This window comes from Polypterus senegalus, chromosome 9 (genome assembly GCF_016835505.1).
Source record: "Polypterus senegalus isolate Bchr_013 chromosome 9, ASM1683550v1, whole genome shotgun sequence".
Lineage (NCBI taxonomy): Eukaryota > Metazoa > Chordata > Cladistia > Polypteriformes > Polypteridae > Polypterus > Polypterus senegalus.
This window is the reverse complement of record NC_053162.1, coordinates 7,289,216-7,307,244: the sequence shown is the minus strand read 5'-3', so window position 1 is coordinate 7,307,244 and position 18,029 is coordinate 7,289,216. Positions and strand designations below refer to the sequence as shown.

At 41.3% G+C, this 18,029-nt stretch overlaps 1 protein-coding gene across 2 annotated transcripts in view; it reads right to left on the bottom strand.

Annotated features, from left to right (window-relative positions):
* eng (endoglin) overlaps nt 1–18,029 on the bottom strand; it is a 157,704-nt gene that overhangs the window by 119,440 nt on the left and 20,235 nt on the right. For both annotated transcript variants that reach the window (XM_039762653.1, XM_039762651.1), the window contains exon 2: nt 2,239–2,444. In XM_039762653.1, the coding sequence (XP_039618587.1) occupies nt 2,239–2,287 (49 nt within the window). In that variant the 5' untranslated portion in view covers nt 2,288–2,444. The remainder of the gene's footprint in view (nt 1–2,238; nt 2,445–18,029) is intronic.

Below are 18,029 nucleotides of genomic sequence, written 5' to 3'. Positions count from 1 at the left end.
TAAAGTCACATCAGTTAACTCTGAACAATGGTAAATTAGTCTTTGTCTATAGAAAAAAGAAAAAAAAAATGGCAGTAGTTTTGTGGCTGCAGTTTAAGTTCAGCCCGTCTAGAAGTCTTCAGGCTTGGTGACACAGGAGAGTTATTGGACCTGGCATCTGTGGCTACTGCTTTAGTTTGGAGGAAAAAGAGCCGCCTTGTAGGTGCTGCTCCACTGGATGAGATCTGGCGCCTGCCAGCTATAAATTACCCTTCTGTCATTATCTACACAATGGAGGTAAGGGATGGCAGCCAACAGTGACACTAAAAGGTCTAAATCCTCTTTGTTCTAATAATTAAAGTCACGGACAATAAAGGCGCCTTATATTTTATAAAAGACTAGGGGGCTTCGCCCCGTGTTCACTTCGTTCACCAACCCCAGGGTTTGGTTAACCGGATATACAATTTAAAGAGATTGTTATTTGCACTTTTACTTTAAAACTTCAGTAAAAACAATATTTGGAATTAACTTTTCTTCAAGATCGCATTGAATTTTGATTCCGTGTTTGGGCTTCCATCGTCACAACACAACGTATGAGTATCGTTGCTTTCTCTCTAATAAATAAACCGACTTTTTCGAATGTTTGTCCCTGTGATTTGTTAATTGTCATCCATCCATCCATTATCCAACCCGCTATATCCTAACTAAAGGGTCATGGGGGTTTGCTGGAGCCAATCCCAGTCAACACAGGGCACAAGGCAGGAAACAAACACCGGGCCAGCCCACCACAGGGCACACACACACACACACTTGGGACAATTTAGAATCACCAATGCACCTAATCTGCATGTCTTTGGACTGTGGGAGGAAACCCACTGAGGCACGGGGAGAACATGCAAACTCCACGCAGGAAGGACCCAGGAAGCAAACCCAGGTCTCCTAACTGCGAGGCAGCAGCGCTACCCACTGTGCCACCGTGCCGCCCTAATTGTCATAGCAAAAGCTATAATCGTTTTAATACAAATGGCATATCAAGATCTCCTTTGGTGTCTAATGTTATCCCTTGAAGATGTACTACATTACCTTTCTTCTCGCCTGTTAAAATTTTACATGTTAGAATTGTTTGACCAATTTTCACTACAACTAATCTTGTCCCATTGCATAGCCCATCACTCAGACATAAATTACGCAATAACATTACGACACATCCTTCTTTCAACAGTAATTCGGCCGGTGGAAGACCAGATGGTGTTAACAGATGTTTTCATCTTCCACACCCTCATCATCAACTGCTTCAGCATAGTCTATTGATAGGCATTTAACCAATCTGCTGTGTAACCAATCAACAATTTTCATGTTAATTCGTTTGACTTCATCGTTTCTCGCTGCCATATTTAGATGAATGGGTGTTTCTAAACTGGATCTTCATAAGTGTGTGTGTGTGTCTTTATAAGCAAGCCCTTTAATGGATTGGTGTCTGTCCAGGTTTAGTGCCAGAATGCACCTGAGGACCGTGATGTGGTTTGAAAATAGTTGTAAGTAGAATGTGACTTGAAAGTATGTCATGGCAAAAGTCTCCATCTTGCGGGGCTTCCTTCCAAAAAGTCACGTCTTGTTGCAGGATTTTTTTTGTTATAATAGATAGACAAGTACAATAACAGGTGTCCAGAAGAGTGAATGCTGAATAAAATAAGGCGACTGGGTTAATCAGTCACTCAACAACTAAAGGATCCAACTCTGAATTGGCCCGCTGCATACACGGTGTGTGTGTGCAAGAATGTGCTTGGTGAGGACATATAAAGACATGGACTAGACTCAGATTTCACTAGGGACAGGAATAAAAAAAGTTATCTTACTAGAAATGTCCTTCACATGATGTGCAGGCTAAATTGCCCACCACGGTGTAGTCATTCTGGCCCCTCTAATCGATACAATTTATTTTTGTGTAGCCCAAAATCACACAAGATGAGATTCGTAAAGCAGTGCTAATGTTTGCGATGTGCTATTTGTTGGATATCAAAGACACAGCAACAGAACGGACACTTGTGCTTTCATTAAGGGGGATTCACCAAAAGTATTAAGTATTGAGAACTTCAGGTCAAGATTACGCATCACATCAGAGCAACAAACCAATCAAGCCATATGGACTGAGCACCCCCCTCATATCGGTGGTCTATTTTTTAACAAACATTGATGTTTGAAACAACCAACAGCTTTCAATTGGGCTTAAACATGGAACAGCAAGATACGTGAGCTTACCTGCACGCATGGCTGCCAGCACTGCGGTGAGTAGCACGATAATCTCCATTTTACTGTGTTGCACTCGTCTGTTGTCTATCCCGTATCAAGAGGTTCAGAAACCAGCAAAATCGTCCCTCGGTTGAGACACAGCGGCTGCGGATTAGGAATGAGTTCTGCTACACACAAGTGTCGGAGCCAATCCAGCCTTAATGGGTCTCAGAAATCTGCATTTTAAAAAAAGAGAAAGGGCCAACATTAGGAGAGAGAAATCACCGCCACCTCCATGGACAGCAAAGCATTTCAACAAGGGTCCGGGTGAGAAAACGCGTTTATAATACTTATGTTACCTCTGGTCCTGTGGGGACTTTAGGGGCTTGTGATAGATAGATAGATAGATAGATAGATAGATAGATAGATAGATAGATAGATAGATAGATAGATAGATAGATAGATAGATATGAAAGGCACTACATGATAGATAGATAGATAGATAGATAGATAGATAGATAGATAGATAGATAGATATGAAAGGCACTACATGATAGATAGATAGATAGATAGATAGATAGATAGATAGATAGATAGATAGATATGAAAGGCACTACATGATAGATAGATAGATAGATAGATAGATAGATAGATAGATAGATAGATAGATAGATAGATAGATAGATAGATAATTTCATATTTGAACTAGCTGTGCTACCTGTCTAACATGGATTTGAAATTTCAATAATCAGTGCAAACCTCAGTGTTAATGTTTGCAGTGCACCACGTACTGGAACGTTTTTTGTAATGCATGTAGTTATAAAATACATTGCATTTATCATTCCAACAGATGGTATATCGCAAACATTTGCAGTAATAACATGATTACATTTGTCATTCCATAAATAGTTATAGATAGATTTGAATGTTTATGGGTATATGTAAGATAATAATAATAAATTACTGTGGTGGGCTGGCACCCTGCCAGGGTTTGTTTCCTGCCTTGGCAGGGATTGGCTCCAGCAGACCCCCGTGACCCTGTAGTTAGGATATAGTAGGTTGGACAATGGATGGATAGATGGATGGATAATAATAAATTATACTTATTCAGCACTTTTCTCATGCTGAAAGTGATTCCTAGATAGATATGAAAGAGAATAAAAGATGTGTAAGAGTTGGATAAATATGAATGAAACTATAAAATACATGTAAGATGTAGATCATAATAACAATAAAATGCATTTTATTTATATAGCGCATTTTCCATGCTTAAAGAGCTTCATGCAAAACATATAATGAAAGGAACTATATGACAGATAGATAGATAGATAGATAGATAGATAGATAGATAGATAGATAGATAGATAGATAGATAGATAGATAGATAGATAGATAGATAGATAGATAGATTTAGACAAACAACAAACTCTTCTCAAATATCCACTAGAATCACTACCTTTTTGGCAGCCCCAGTCCCCGTGAGGCACTATGTAGGCATATTGCCTTTTGGTATAAAGGAGCCCCCGTGTGCTGCTGGTGTGTCACAGAGATGATGTTCAGTGTTGTTCATAATGGCCACCATTGCCTCCAGTGGATCCAGTGTCCACCCCATGACCAACCCACCTTCGTAGTTAGCTTGTTGATTTGGTGGGCCTCTCTTGAAGTGATGTTACCATCCCAGCCCACCACACCGGCCATCACAGATTTATACAAGATGTGAAGGACATCACCTCCCACATTAAAAGGACGCAGCCTCCTAAAGTCTGCTCTGCCCGCTGAGTGCAGCCTGTCATTTGGCAATAGTAAATCAGTCCAGCATATTTGTTGATGCTCCTTTGGTCCTCAGAGACATTTTAAAGACCACTGCACTATTATAATCCACTCAAAACAAATTAATTTTCTCCTTCTTCATCCTCAAACACATCCCTGTTTCCAACGAATTTAAATTCTGTGGGGTTTGCTCATCATTAATGCTGATGGAGAAAGACTGTAATAGCTACTGGTAATACCTGATGAGAGCAAATGTTAAGACAAGCTTGCAGTTCATCATGGCTGCACACTACTACATGCTGTCTGGGTAGCATTTTTATTTTTATATTTTTTTCTTAATAACAGTACGGGGTAAACACAGGAAAGCTTAAGTAGGCTAGTTCCTCCTTGACACCAATAACTCGATTCCTCTTTTTTATTTTAACTTTGAGGAAAGGAGGAACCTCTAAGCAAACTCCTCTTGCTGGTCTAAGATGAAGTGTTCACCGATATGGCAGTCTAAGCTTTTTCTTTGATTTCTGCTATCTATATAAGCTGAAGATACTTCCCAGGGCCATACAAAAGACGCCAGTCCCTCCAGCTAGTTGTGCATTGAACAAAGCCGATAATATCGATTACGTCTAAACTCCAGGGGCCTCATGTATAAACAGTGCGTACACACAAAAATGTTGCGTAATCCAGATTCCACGTTCACATCGCGATGTATAAAACCTGAACTTGGCGTAAAGCCACACACATTTCCATGCCAGCTTAATACCTGGCATACGCAAGTTCTCTGTTCGGTTTTGCAAACTGGTGGCACCCAGCGTCAAAGCAGTGCTTTTGTTCCATTATGGTTTCCCTTTCGTTTTTAGATCCACATCCCTGACGAGGCTTTGTCATATACACTGAAATTAACCACATATTGTTTATTAGTTTAAAGCATCTGATTGTAATTAACCTGTAACAATATAATGGTCTACGGAATGGCCAAACTATTCTAAATACCATAGCTGCCTTAGTGTTGTTACTCTCACTGCACCTTCTTCTTCTTTCGGCTGCTCCTGTTAGGGGTTGCCACAGCGGATCATCTTTTTCCATTTAACTCTCATTGCATCACTCATAGTATTTATATGACTGTATCCAAGTGTAAATCAAAGCTGTACAGCAGCTGATTGGAAAGAGAATTATCGGTATACAACATCAAGCACACGCTGCCTCAGACATGCACACAGTTTATTTGAACTGTTCCCATACTGCAAACGCTTCAGAGCCTTTCCTGTATGGACCTCGCGGTTCAGAAACAGTTTCATCCCAAGAACTCTACATGCACTCAATCAGTCCATCAAGTGCTCCTTGTAGACTTGTTAGTACTTAAGTACAATCACCTTACTGTAAACTTGCGACACAGTTATAATATTGCACAACCTGAGCCACTTTATAAAGCGAGTATTTACATATGATGACGATATCATTTTAAGATGAAATGCAGCAAAATATGTTTATTACATTATACAGATAAAATGTTAACATCATCTAAATAATCTATATTGTTAACAATTGAACATGTGAGGACATGGTGTCGTATTGCTAGCAACGATCTGCCGCCCCATTCAGGGATTGTTCCTGCCTCACGCTGTATTCTTGCTTTGGCTGGTGTGACACTGGAAGAATGGATGAATAGAATAATTAAACATGTACTACGAAGATATTTCAATGTTCCTTAAAAGTTTTGAGGAATCCGCGTTCTCAGCTTACAGATGTTTTAACGTCTATTACAGAGCTGATTGTGTGGCGATTGGGTATTTGGAGAAAGAAAAGTTAGGACAGGAATTGGAGGTTAGTACGTTTGAAAGAGACAGTACTGCTGCAATAAATTAGCTCATCGAAGGTGAAAAAAAGTATTCACCCCTTGCAAGTTTTCACATTTTTCTGTCATACAGTATTGAACATCAGTAGATTTCATTTGACTTTTTAGTCAGGAAAAAAAACTCTAAATGTCCAAAAAGAAAACAGATCTCTTCAAAGTGGTCTACAATAATTACAAAACTAAAACACAAAATAATTGATGGCATAAGTTTCATAAAAACTCGAATGAACGTTTTGCTCAAATTATAAAAATATGTCAGGAAATCCACATCCAGAGTTCTGTGTGCAGTTCTGGCCACTACAGTACAAGAAAGATATAGCAGCACATGAAGTTGTGCGGAGGAGAGCAGCCATGTGCATCATGGGACTTGAGGACATGTTCCACTGTTACAGTCTCTGAGAAATAGGGGACTGTGTGGGAACCTCATCACAGATCTTCAGAATCCCCAAAGACATTGAATAAGGAGATCCAGCAGAATTCTTCCAACTCACATACTCAAGGATACCAGTGCTGAAGCCAGGGAGCACTTCTCTACACAAAGAGTTGTCGGACTCTGAAACAAACTGATGAAACAAGATGAAGCAGAAAATCTGACAACCTTTAGGGAGGGCATGGATAACATCTTGGGATCAAAGATCAAGACTAAACAAAGGAGAGTAATGGATGGAATGGCCTCCTCTCGTTAGTCAAATTTCTTATGTTCTAAATGAATATTGTTGTACATGTATGAAAAGATGTCATACCACCTGTACCCCACGAAGACCATTGTACAAAAATAATTTTGAATAATTGGAACAAAATAGACAATTAAAAAATGCCTAATAACAAAAAAAAGTCCTTGTTATAGATGACAGTGCAGGTATAACCAGGGGAGTCACCAGCTTCAGCACTTATTAAAGGCTTTAATCCCATTCCACCGGGTGAAAAAACAGGGTTAGTAGGGGCTGGTCCCCTATAAGTTACACAGCATGTGCTCAGAACGCTACATTGAAGGAGCAGGGGATTTGACATGGGTTCATTAGACAGTTGGGGGAAAGGGGGTCCGACTGAAGGGGGATTAAATGTGGAAGATTATTCGTGCCAAAAATGAGATACAGTTCAACATGTTAACTATTGCAGTCCCTTTGCAAGTGGGTGAATACAAAATTTTCAGTTTTATCCTAACATGTTAACCAAATATGGCGTTATTTCAGTGCCACTATTCTGAGCGCACGTAAAAAAATATTGCAAGTGCAAGTGTTGCATTTTGAGGAGAAATTTATTTTGAGCGTACAAAAGCTGAATTTGAGTGAACAAAATTCATTGCTGCGTGCAAAAAATGTATTTCAGTGTTTGCACTTATCCATATACACACACACAATAGCACCCCCTCTCGCTCAGTTTTTCATTTGCTTGCTTAATGTGTTGCTAGCTCACAACATTCTCTGCTGCAAGCTCAACTCTCTGTACACCGTTATAAGTGTGCCACAACACCAACCAATCACAGACTTGGTTTCAAAAATTCTGATTGGCTCTTACGGTCTCCAATCAGCTCGCTAGCTGCTGCATTCCGGAAACAGTCCGAAATGTAGCTAAATCCAGCTAAACTCAATTAAACCCCAATTTGCGGATAATATCTTTAATTATTTTATTTTAAAATATATTATTTGTTAAGACTATCGTTGGTGTAGTATAATGTAGTTGCATTATACAACCATGCCAACTGACTGTTTCCGGAATGCAGCAGCTAGCGAGCTGATTGGAGACCGTAAGAGCCAATCAGAATTTTTGAAACCAAGTCTGTGATTGGTTGGTTTTGTGGCACACTTATAACGGTGTACAGAGAGTTGAGCGCTCGCAGCAGAGAATGTTGTGCGCAAGCAACACATGCGAGCAAGCGCAAATGAAAAACTGGCGAGAGGGGTGCTATTGTGTGTGTGTATATGGATAAGTGCAAACACTGAAATACATTTTTTGCACGCAGCAATGAATTTTGTTCACTCAAATTCAGCTTTTGTACGCTCAAAATAAATTTCTCTTCAAAATGCAACACTTGCACTTGCAATCTTTTTACGTGCGCTCAATATTTTTACGTGTGCTCAGAATAGTGGCACTGAAATAACGCCATAACCAAACGACTGATTAGCTTCCACTACAACACACAATTTAAAAGTGCAATGCAGAAGCGTATTACATTTTAATTCATGTGCATATATTGCATGTCATAACTAAAAGCAAACCAACTGCGGTTCCGCGTGTATTCCGTTTTCCGAAGCCGCGCTTTAATCTTTCCAAAAATCAGAATGACCAATCAGAGTTCACAGGTGGGGCAAGGGGCGTCAACAGATGGGGGAAAGAGGCGTTCCGCGTCTAAACGTTTCCGTATTCAGGCGGCGAGCAGCGTCAATACGGACATTTAACTAAAACAGCAGAAAGTGCGTTTTAAGCATCACTGAAAACGTTTACAGTCATGTTGTTTCTTAAAGTTGGCTTTGTAAACACAAATTAAATTAATAAGTACGGTTACATTTTTGAGATATGGTTGTTAGCGATTTTAACTAAATGCGGTATATTGTGAAGCTCTTGTTAGTGTCACCGAGCACGGTGTCTCTGTAGCTTTTTATACATACCCCCTATGATAAAAAAGATATCGTTTTTTATCTTCTTTCGACGCACAACAAAATTAAATTTAAATTCCCAGCCTGCCAAATCAACACCCTGTTCGCCTTTTTTCCAAGTCCAAGACACTCGTGATTGGCCCGCCTCTTTCCTCGCCTGTTGACGCCCCTTGCACCACCTTTGAACTCTGGTTGGTCATTTTGATCATTTGAAGTTTTGGCACGTTTGAAGTGTGTCCTCGAATCGAAATGCAATACACGCGGAGCTCTTCCATAGTAAAATTCAGTACGTCTGCTTTTCTTCTACACGGTGGTCCAGATCTAATGATGCAGATCCTGATCGTCTGGATGACGTTGATTTATGCGGGGACGATTCCATTTCGGCGCGAAGACGATTCTTCCTGTCCTCAGTTCGCACACTTCTCGATGGTCCGGGATTTTTCGGGTGATTTTCTATGTAATAAACTTAATAAGTTATAGCATAATGAAAATTGCATAATCAGATCTGGACCACCCTATAGGTATGACACGTCATTGAAGGGACATGAATTAAGACGCAATGCGCTTTGGTATCGCATTTTAAACTGACTCGAAAATTGCGTAGCCTTGTGAAATGTTTTTGTTTTAATTACGACACAATAAAACCGTTACAAAATGAAATAACACACTTGCATACGCATTTGCATTTCAACGTAATTAGCGCGTTGGATTACATTTAATATCGGAATGGAATGAATGATAAATGCTTGAGATCTCGGACTAAAGCCATGGAAGCCCCCCTGACTCCACATACCGCATGCTGAGCCAAACAATTATTAAACTTATACAATCAGATCGCAATTAAATGCTTATGATAGAAAACAATGAGTTCCGATTGGTCGATAATGGCGGGTCACAATCAGAGCGGAAGTCTTTGGTCTGTTCTGAGCGCGAAGAGTTCTGGTGGGCTGCACTGCTGAAATATGCAGTGCAATGACAGAAGACGTCTACTAGATAGTCGTTCAAAATCAGAGCCCAGTGGTGCCAAGGAAAGAAAAATGAAAAGACTAATACAAGAGACACAGTTTTGATGTAAACTGTATCTGACTTTTTCGAATGAATTACCCAAATTAATGATTTCAACAAGCCGCTCTTACAGAAAGTCCGGCTGAGGGCCAGCAGCCACGCGCGGTCCACTTCTGCGGAGTTCCATAACGCCAACCAACAAATTAGTGAACAGAAATCTGGTGGACCACCAGGGCACTGCAGGAGATCATAAGACGCACCAAACAACTACAAACTCGAGCAAAGGATCTTCTTTTCGGTCAGTCACACTTCACCTTTTTGCCACAATGCGACATTTGACGTTTAAAAATGTTAAATTGATGCTCATTAACATCGCTATCAGAAGAAAGTTGATTTCCCTCAGATGTGACGTTGCACTCATTGATTCGTCTGTTACGTTCATAGGAATTTAAGAATGATCAAAATAAAAAGGAAGGTGAAGTTGGTTTAGTATAAATTGTCGGATTTTTTTCTACTTCCGTTCCTGTACATGGTTTATCATAATGTAGGAATGCGTTTGTCATAAAGTAGTGAGGTCAGTCAGTTTCACGGGGATGCGGAGGTGATCCTTAGCATTGGGGTTTGGGGGCGAATGAGGGTTGGGTTTGGTCTTAATGTGGCTTTGCCTCTCAGTTATCTCAACAAAGGGCGCTATATAAACTGAATTGATGCGAATGAAGCTGCAGCTGACGCTCCTCGTTTTCATACGTAATGTAACTTGAGAGAAAACGTGGGTTGTCTTTCTAAAGTGGAAACATAGCTAATGAATTTGTTTTCCTGATTTCCACAGGACTTCAATAGAATTGCGTCCAAGTCGTCTCCGACGCGAGCCACATGCTGTCTGTTGAAGCAATCAGCGCCGTTTTCATGGCTAGTTAATCGTTTTTATATCCCATTCCTGCAATTCCCAGCGGACGCCAGTGCATTGCTGGAAGTTGCTTTGCACGCAGCTATGAAATCTCCAGCTGACGTTGTAACTACGCCGTTAAAATTATACAAAAAGAAATGGTCACGCTGTTTTGCTTTTTGCATATTTTGCTTTCCTTTGTCTATTCATATGTGGCCAAGTTCAAGTTCGGGTCTACTGCCTTCAGTCCACAGCCCAATGCAATTCTTATTGTTGCGTCTCTCCTCAGAATAATTCAATAGCAGAAAAAGATGTCAGAGACGCAAAAGAGTATGTCACATATACAGTTAATGATATACAATGTATATCTGCACATTCACAATTTATATAAAAATATATTTGTTTTATATACCTGTGGTAGGCTGGCGCCCTGCCCGGAGTTTGTTTCCTGCCTTGCGCCCTGTGTAGGCTGGGTTTGGCTCCAGCAGACCCCTTTGACCCTGTATTAGGATATAGCAGGTTGGATGATGGATGGATGGATGTTTTATATACACAGTGTATATACAGTTAGGTCCATAAATATTTGGACATTGTACGTTACCACAATGAATTTGAAATGAAACAACTCCGATGACGTTGAAGTGCAGACTTTCAGCTTTAATTCAGTGGGTTGAACAAAACGATTGAATAAAAATGTAAGGCAACGCAAGCATTTTTTTAACACAATCCCTTCATTTCAGGGGCTCAAAAGTAATCAGACAATTGACTCAAAGGCTATTTCATAGGCAGGTGTGTTCAAGTCCGTCTCTATGTCTTATCAATTAAGCAGATAAAAGGCCTGGAGTTGATTTGAGGTGTGCTGCTTGCATGTGGAAGATTTTGCTGTGAACAGACAACATGCGGTCAAAGGAGCTCTCCATGCAGGTGAAAGAAGCCATCCTTAAGCTGCGATAACAGAAAAAACCCATCTGAGAAATTGCTACGATATTACGAGTGGCAAAATCTACAGTTTGGTACGTCCTGAGAAAGAAAGCAAGCACTGGTGAACTCAGCAAGGCAAAAAGACCTGGACGTCCACGGAAGACAACAGTGGTGGATGATCGCAGAATCATTTCCATGGTGAAGAGAAACCCCTTCACAACAGCCCACCAAGTGAACAACACTCTCCAGGGCTTGGTCGGCTATCGATATCCAAGTCTACCATAAAGAGAAGACTGCATGACAGTAAATACAGAGGGTGCACTGCAAGGTGCCAGCCACTCATAAGCCTCAAGAATAGAAAGGCTAGATTGGACTTTGCTAAAGAACATCTAAAAAAGCCAGCAGAGTTCTGGAAAAACATTCTTTGGACAGATGACACCAAGATGAACCTCTACCAGAATGATGAAGGCAAGAAAAAAGTATGGAGAAGGCGTGGAACAGCTCATTATCTAAAGCATAGCACATCATCTGTAAAACACGGTGGAGTCAGGCAGTGTGATGACTTGGGTGTGCATGGCTGCCAGTGGCACTGGGACACTCGTGTTTATTGATGATGTGACACAGGACAGAAGCAGCCGAATGAATTGTGAGGTGTTCAGAGACATACTGTCTGCTCCAATCCAGCTAAATGACGTCAAACTGATTGGGCAGCGTTTCATGATACAGATGGACAATGACCCAAAACATACAGCCAAAGCAACCCAGGAGTTTAATAAAGCAAAGAAGTGGAAAATTCTTGAATGGCCAAGTCAGTCACCTGATCGTAACCCAATTGAGCAGGCATTTCACTTGTTGAAGACTAAACTTCGGACAGAAAGGCCCACAAACAAACAGCAACTGAAAGTAAAGGCCTGGCAGAGCATTAAAAAGGAGGTGATCACCATCGATCAAAGAACTGTCACTTACCAAGTGGTTTCCATACCCGTAGATGGCACCTGCCTTTTCCATTCTCTTTGTTACATATTGCACGGCCATATCAGGCTCACTCTTGATATCCATTGTGTCTTATGTATTGAATGACTGGACAGGTTCAAGGTGTGGACTGATGACGGTACAGGAGATAATTAGACTACACAGGAGCACTAGAAGAGTAAAATGCTTAAGCCCTTCACCTATGGATCTGCATGTGAGTTGATGGCTGCCGCTGAATTCTTCGGTTGTCGCTTTCAAGTGTACCGAAATGGCCAAATATTTTACACCTTTGGACAACCACCAATGCCTCTTAAACATCTTAGATTGACAGGTGACAATTTCAGTAGTGGACACTTTGATGTTTATGAATGTTTAAACTCTCAAAAGCTGGATGTGAAGTTATCGATGAAACCGGTTGTGTGCTTACAACGCTTGACAGATGCCGAATGTCACTTCAACACAACAAGTCCTACAAATACTGTCGTCATTGAAACAAACCATGAAACTCAAACCGATTACGACAGCAGCAATCCAAACTTTGAGATTTGAAACAAGATTACTGTTCACATGGCCAACTGTACGTTACATGCTCAAGAGTAAGCTCAGCGCACAGCTTGGTCGTATTACAACCGGAGGGCCGAACTCACAATGTGGTATACAAAGAGATCCTTAAATAATTATTGGGATATTTTCCCTCAGTTTAAAAAGGTTTATTTTTCTTCTTAATAAAAATTTTAAGGCAGTACTTTGCCGCTGCGAAGCGCTGGTATTTTGCTAGTCTATAATAATGGCTGTAATCAGCTCACACTTCCAATCTATTTTATTACTACAAATGTTGAGAAATATCCAGCTGCAGTCAGGATTAAGCATCTGACAGATTGAAGCACTTCAGACACTATGAGGCCCAGAACCTCTTTGTATCCATGCGAGAGACACAATGACTTTTAATTTTACCTCTGGAATTGTTTGGGATGTGCCATCTGTTGGAATGACAAATGCAATGCATTTTATTACTAGATGGATTACCAATCACATTCTAATAGAAAGCGCGCTGCAAATGTTAATGCTGGAGGTCCATGCAGATTACTTAGATTTTAAATTTGTCAAAGACAGGTAGCATTATGTCATGTCAATGTAGTGCTGCAACCTACCCGAGCTAGCTTGGGGCACAAAGCAGGAACAAACTCTAGACAGGGTGCCAGTCCACCACAGGGCAAACACACACAACCCTCCCCACACCAAAGCCAATGTAGCATCACCAGTTCACCTAACCTTCATGTCTTTGGGAGGAAACCTGAGCACCCAGAGAAAACACAGGCAGACAGGGGGAGAACATGCAAACTCCATGCAAGGTGCACCTGGGATGTGAACCCGGGTCCTCCATACTGTGAGGATGCAGCACTACCACAACGCCAACGTGCTGCCACACACACGCCACTCTGTATGCATATAACCCTGTGATGGATTTTTTCCTGCCTTGTGCAATGGCTGAACAAGTGGGTTTAAAAAATAGATGGATGGATGTTCAATAAAAGGCAAAAATGTAGTTTAAAGTAAGAATGCACTCAAAATGCACAGTAATTAACCTTTTAATTCAAGTTTTGGTGCAGTTTCTTATATGCAGCACTTTAAAATAAGATGTGAAGATTGAAAGAGGCATAACATGAAAAGCCAGTCCTGCATGCTTTCCTGACACTGCTGCCTGGAGAGGCTCCAGTGCCCCAATGCTTCGCATATCACAAACAAACACGCGCTCATTAATAACTGCCCTGTCTTTGGGACAATGGAGCACACGGAGGAAAGCCGAACGCACTCAGCAAGAACCTGCCGGTCCTGTGAGTTGAGCCCCCGTCCATGGAGGTCTAAGGCAGCGACGGCGCCGGCCTTTTACTTATGCTTGCTTTGACGATACGTGATGATTGCTTTGAACACCATCCATCCATCCATTTTCTAACCCGCTGAATCCGAATACAGGGTCACGGGGGTCTGCTGGAGCCAATCCCAGCCAACACAGGGCACAAGGCAGGAACCAATCCTGGGCAAGGTGCCAACCCACCGCAGTGCTTTGAACACGGCACATAAAAAAAAAAATCATCGAGCAAATATTATCCACATAAAATACACCGTTATGAAGTGAGCTTTATTGCGAAACACTTTGCAATTGTAATAAAGAAAAACTAAAGTTATATTTGTATGACATTTAGCATTTACTACTCGAGCAGCAGACGCTTTAATCCAAAGCCTTATAGAAGAGGTCGACATAATCGAGGCGATATCAGTCTGGAGGGACTGTTTGGGAACAAGTGTGACAAGACAAAGTGACAATTGACCAGCACAAGTCAAGAAATTTAAACCGGGCACAACACAAAACGGGTTATTCTTATCGCGATCCTTTATCGAGTCTTCCGACTCTCCTTAGACACATCGAAGGAGTCAGAATTTCGAATGGAGGTGAACAGCTCGACCTGCACAGGAGAAGAATCGGGACGCAGAAGTTGCATCATCAGGCTTGAACAGGGGACCTTACAAGTGTATCTCCACATACACAGGTGCTGACCCAGTACTCTGAATTACTTGATATTGTGTGTGTATGTGTGTGTGCGCGCGCTGCTGCGGTGGGCTATTACTGACCTGTTGGGACACCAGACATGCCAATGCACTTTGAGTCATCAGCCGTGACTTGGTGGCGCGTACAGGTATCCCCGCCAAAAAGAGTAAAGCCTGTTCCAGACGTGGTGCTCCAAAACATCACGAAACACTAATCGCATTAGAGCAGGGGTGCCCAATGCGTCGATCTCGATCGACCGGTAGATCGCAAAGGTTGTGCAGGTAGATCGCTTTGCATTCAAAAAAAAATTTTTTTTGAAAAGTTAGTCTATCATACATCCTCCCTATTGCATTTACCACTTGATTGACATACAGGCCAGTCTCAGATCTCTTTTCTTCTAACACACTGGTCATCCTGCACGCACGATCAAACGCGCGAGCTACTGCAAAACTCCGGCTGTGATCTAGTTATATCGACTAAAGAAGGGATTTTAAAAAAAAATTGTTTTGGGAGGGTATGGGCTGGATGTGGATTTTTTTTTCACAACGTCACAATCGAAGTGTGTTTGCCTGACGTCCGAGATCCGATCCCGATGTGTACGCCTGATGAGCCCGAAATAGGGCTAAACACGTGTCGCGTACTCTTTGCATTATTTGACAGTTAACTATGTAACATTCTATGATCTGCTTTTCGCAACTGAGAGGGCGAATGCTATATATATATATATATATATATATATATATATATATATATATATATATATATATATATATATATATATATATATATATATATATATATATATAATTTTTAATGTAGGTAGATCTTTTCGACCTGGACATTTTAAAAGTAGCTCGCAAGTCGAAAAAGTGTGGGCACCCCTGCATTGGAGAGTAATAAACGTTTATTTATATTGTGCCTTTCCCATGCTCAATGCACTATAGTTAATATAAGGCTCCGTTATACTGTGTTTAAGATCAGGGTCGTGGGAGGGTTGTCTGACTCAAAGACCGTTTCGTGGCTGACGTTTTTGGACATTACTTAACCTACGTCGTGGTGTTGCAGGCTACAGTTCGACCCTAGTGTTCACCTTCGGCTTTAAGGGTATATCGCTTTGGCCACAAGGTGGCAGCACAGAGTCTCTCGTTCGCTTTCTGTTTACTGCAGATGAACGAAAACTATCTAGAAGAATACACCATGATGGGCCGTCTTAACGTATGGACACCGCCCAGGGGGCCCCAATGTTTCTGATGTTTACGATTGTTTCTGTTTTGCTATCAAAACGAGGGCCCGTAGCGCACTACTTTGCCCAGGGGCCTAAAATGCGGGAAAAGCAAAGTAACACCCCTTGTATCACCTATTTTTGTGAAATTTCACAACAAGATCCTTTACATTGACCCCTTTTCTAAGTCACTTTAGATTAAAATATTTGCTAAGCAAATTAATGTAAATGTTTATGGCTATGGCCATCCAGTACAATTTCTTTAGTTGCCTGGATGGAGTCATTAATGTGCTCAGGGTCACATGTAGTGAGTCGCCTGCAGGAACTGATTTGTAAAATCAAATCCAAGGCCGTAATCACTTCACCCTACTGCGAAAGGTCGGTGTGTCATTCCAACTGATGGCGCATTACAAACATTTGCAGCAATAAAATGCATTGCATTTGTCATTCCAACAGACAGCCCATCACAAACACTGCTTTTACAAATCTCACACCAAATGGCCTATAACAGACATATGCACTGCATTTGTCATTCCAACAAAGGGCGCATCACAAATATGAGAATTGATTTTACAACTCCCATACCAAATGGCATATACCAGAGACATCCATCCATCCATCCATTTTCCAACCTGTTGAAACCGAACACAGGGTCACAGGGCTCTGCTGGAGCCAATCCTGGGCAGGGCACCAACCCACCACAGTATCGGAGACATATACATTACATTTAACATTCCAACAGATGGTGCATCACAAACATTGGTGGCAATAAAATGCACTGCATGTATCATTCCAAAAGATGGCACATCACAAATATGAAAACTGCTTTTATGACACCCATACCAAATGGCATATAACAGAGACATATGTATTGCATTTGTCATTCCAGCAGATGGCACATCAAAAACATTAGCACTGCTTTTACTAATCACATACCAAATGGCATATACAGTACATTGCATTTGTCATTGTAACAGATGTAATGTTTGTAGTAATGCACTTTTTTTTTACCATACTACAAATGTTGGTGATGCACCATCTGTTGGAATAAAAACTGCAATACATTTTATTACTACATGCATTGCAAGATACATTCCAATAGATGGTGCACTGCAAACGTGAATGCCGAAGTTGGCGTTGATTACTTGGATATTAACCCCTCTTAGACACTAGCGCAGCTCGTTACTTATGACTGGGCTAAGGCCTTTATCAAAGATGACTTACATACAACATTAGAGACACAGTTGGTTGCATTTCTTTTGTTTTTCCAACTGGAGCACAGACAGGTGAAGTGACTCGCTCAAAGTCACACAGTGTCAATAGTGCATGGGGCTTAAAGTCCAAAGTCTTAGGACACAATGCCCTGTTATTAACGATTCATTTTTTATGGAAATCTGTTACTTATCTAAACACACAAAGGCTCCTTCCACAACATTCATGAGGGGTTCTATAGGAACAAACAAATATCTCCATTATGCCATCGCTCCGTCCAGAGCCTTCGCCGTTACGCCACGCTGCCTGCCTCACGGATGATAAAACTTTTCAGCAGCTCTTAATGTCTAACCGCATGCACTGGACACCTCACGTCGCATATGAGTGTACGACCACTGCACACGCACTAGCCCCCCGGTGGACGCACTCTGGCGGACTTGGAGTGACTCTTGGCTGACTCCGGCCGGAAATGGCTCAGCGGAGGCTTTCTTAAAATAACACATTACTTTCAGGGCGCACAGTCATTTGTCAAACTTTGAAAAGATTTGATTCTTTAAAAATATAAATGTATTTAACAGCCGTTTTACGCAGATCTAAGCAAGACAATCAGTTCGATCCGTTCCTTATCAAGCGACTTCCGACGCAAATCACGACTCAGGTGACACGATGGCTCAGTCTTTATTATATTTTGAAATCCTTGCATTTTCAGATGGCTTTACCGTCGCACGACATTCATACAACGCAAGCGCAATCATTTCTAAATTAAAAGCCTACGAAGCCGAATTTATGGAGCGTCCGAGCTCTGCGGCCACCTCGCACGTCGTTTGGTTCGCCGGTCC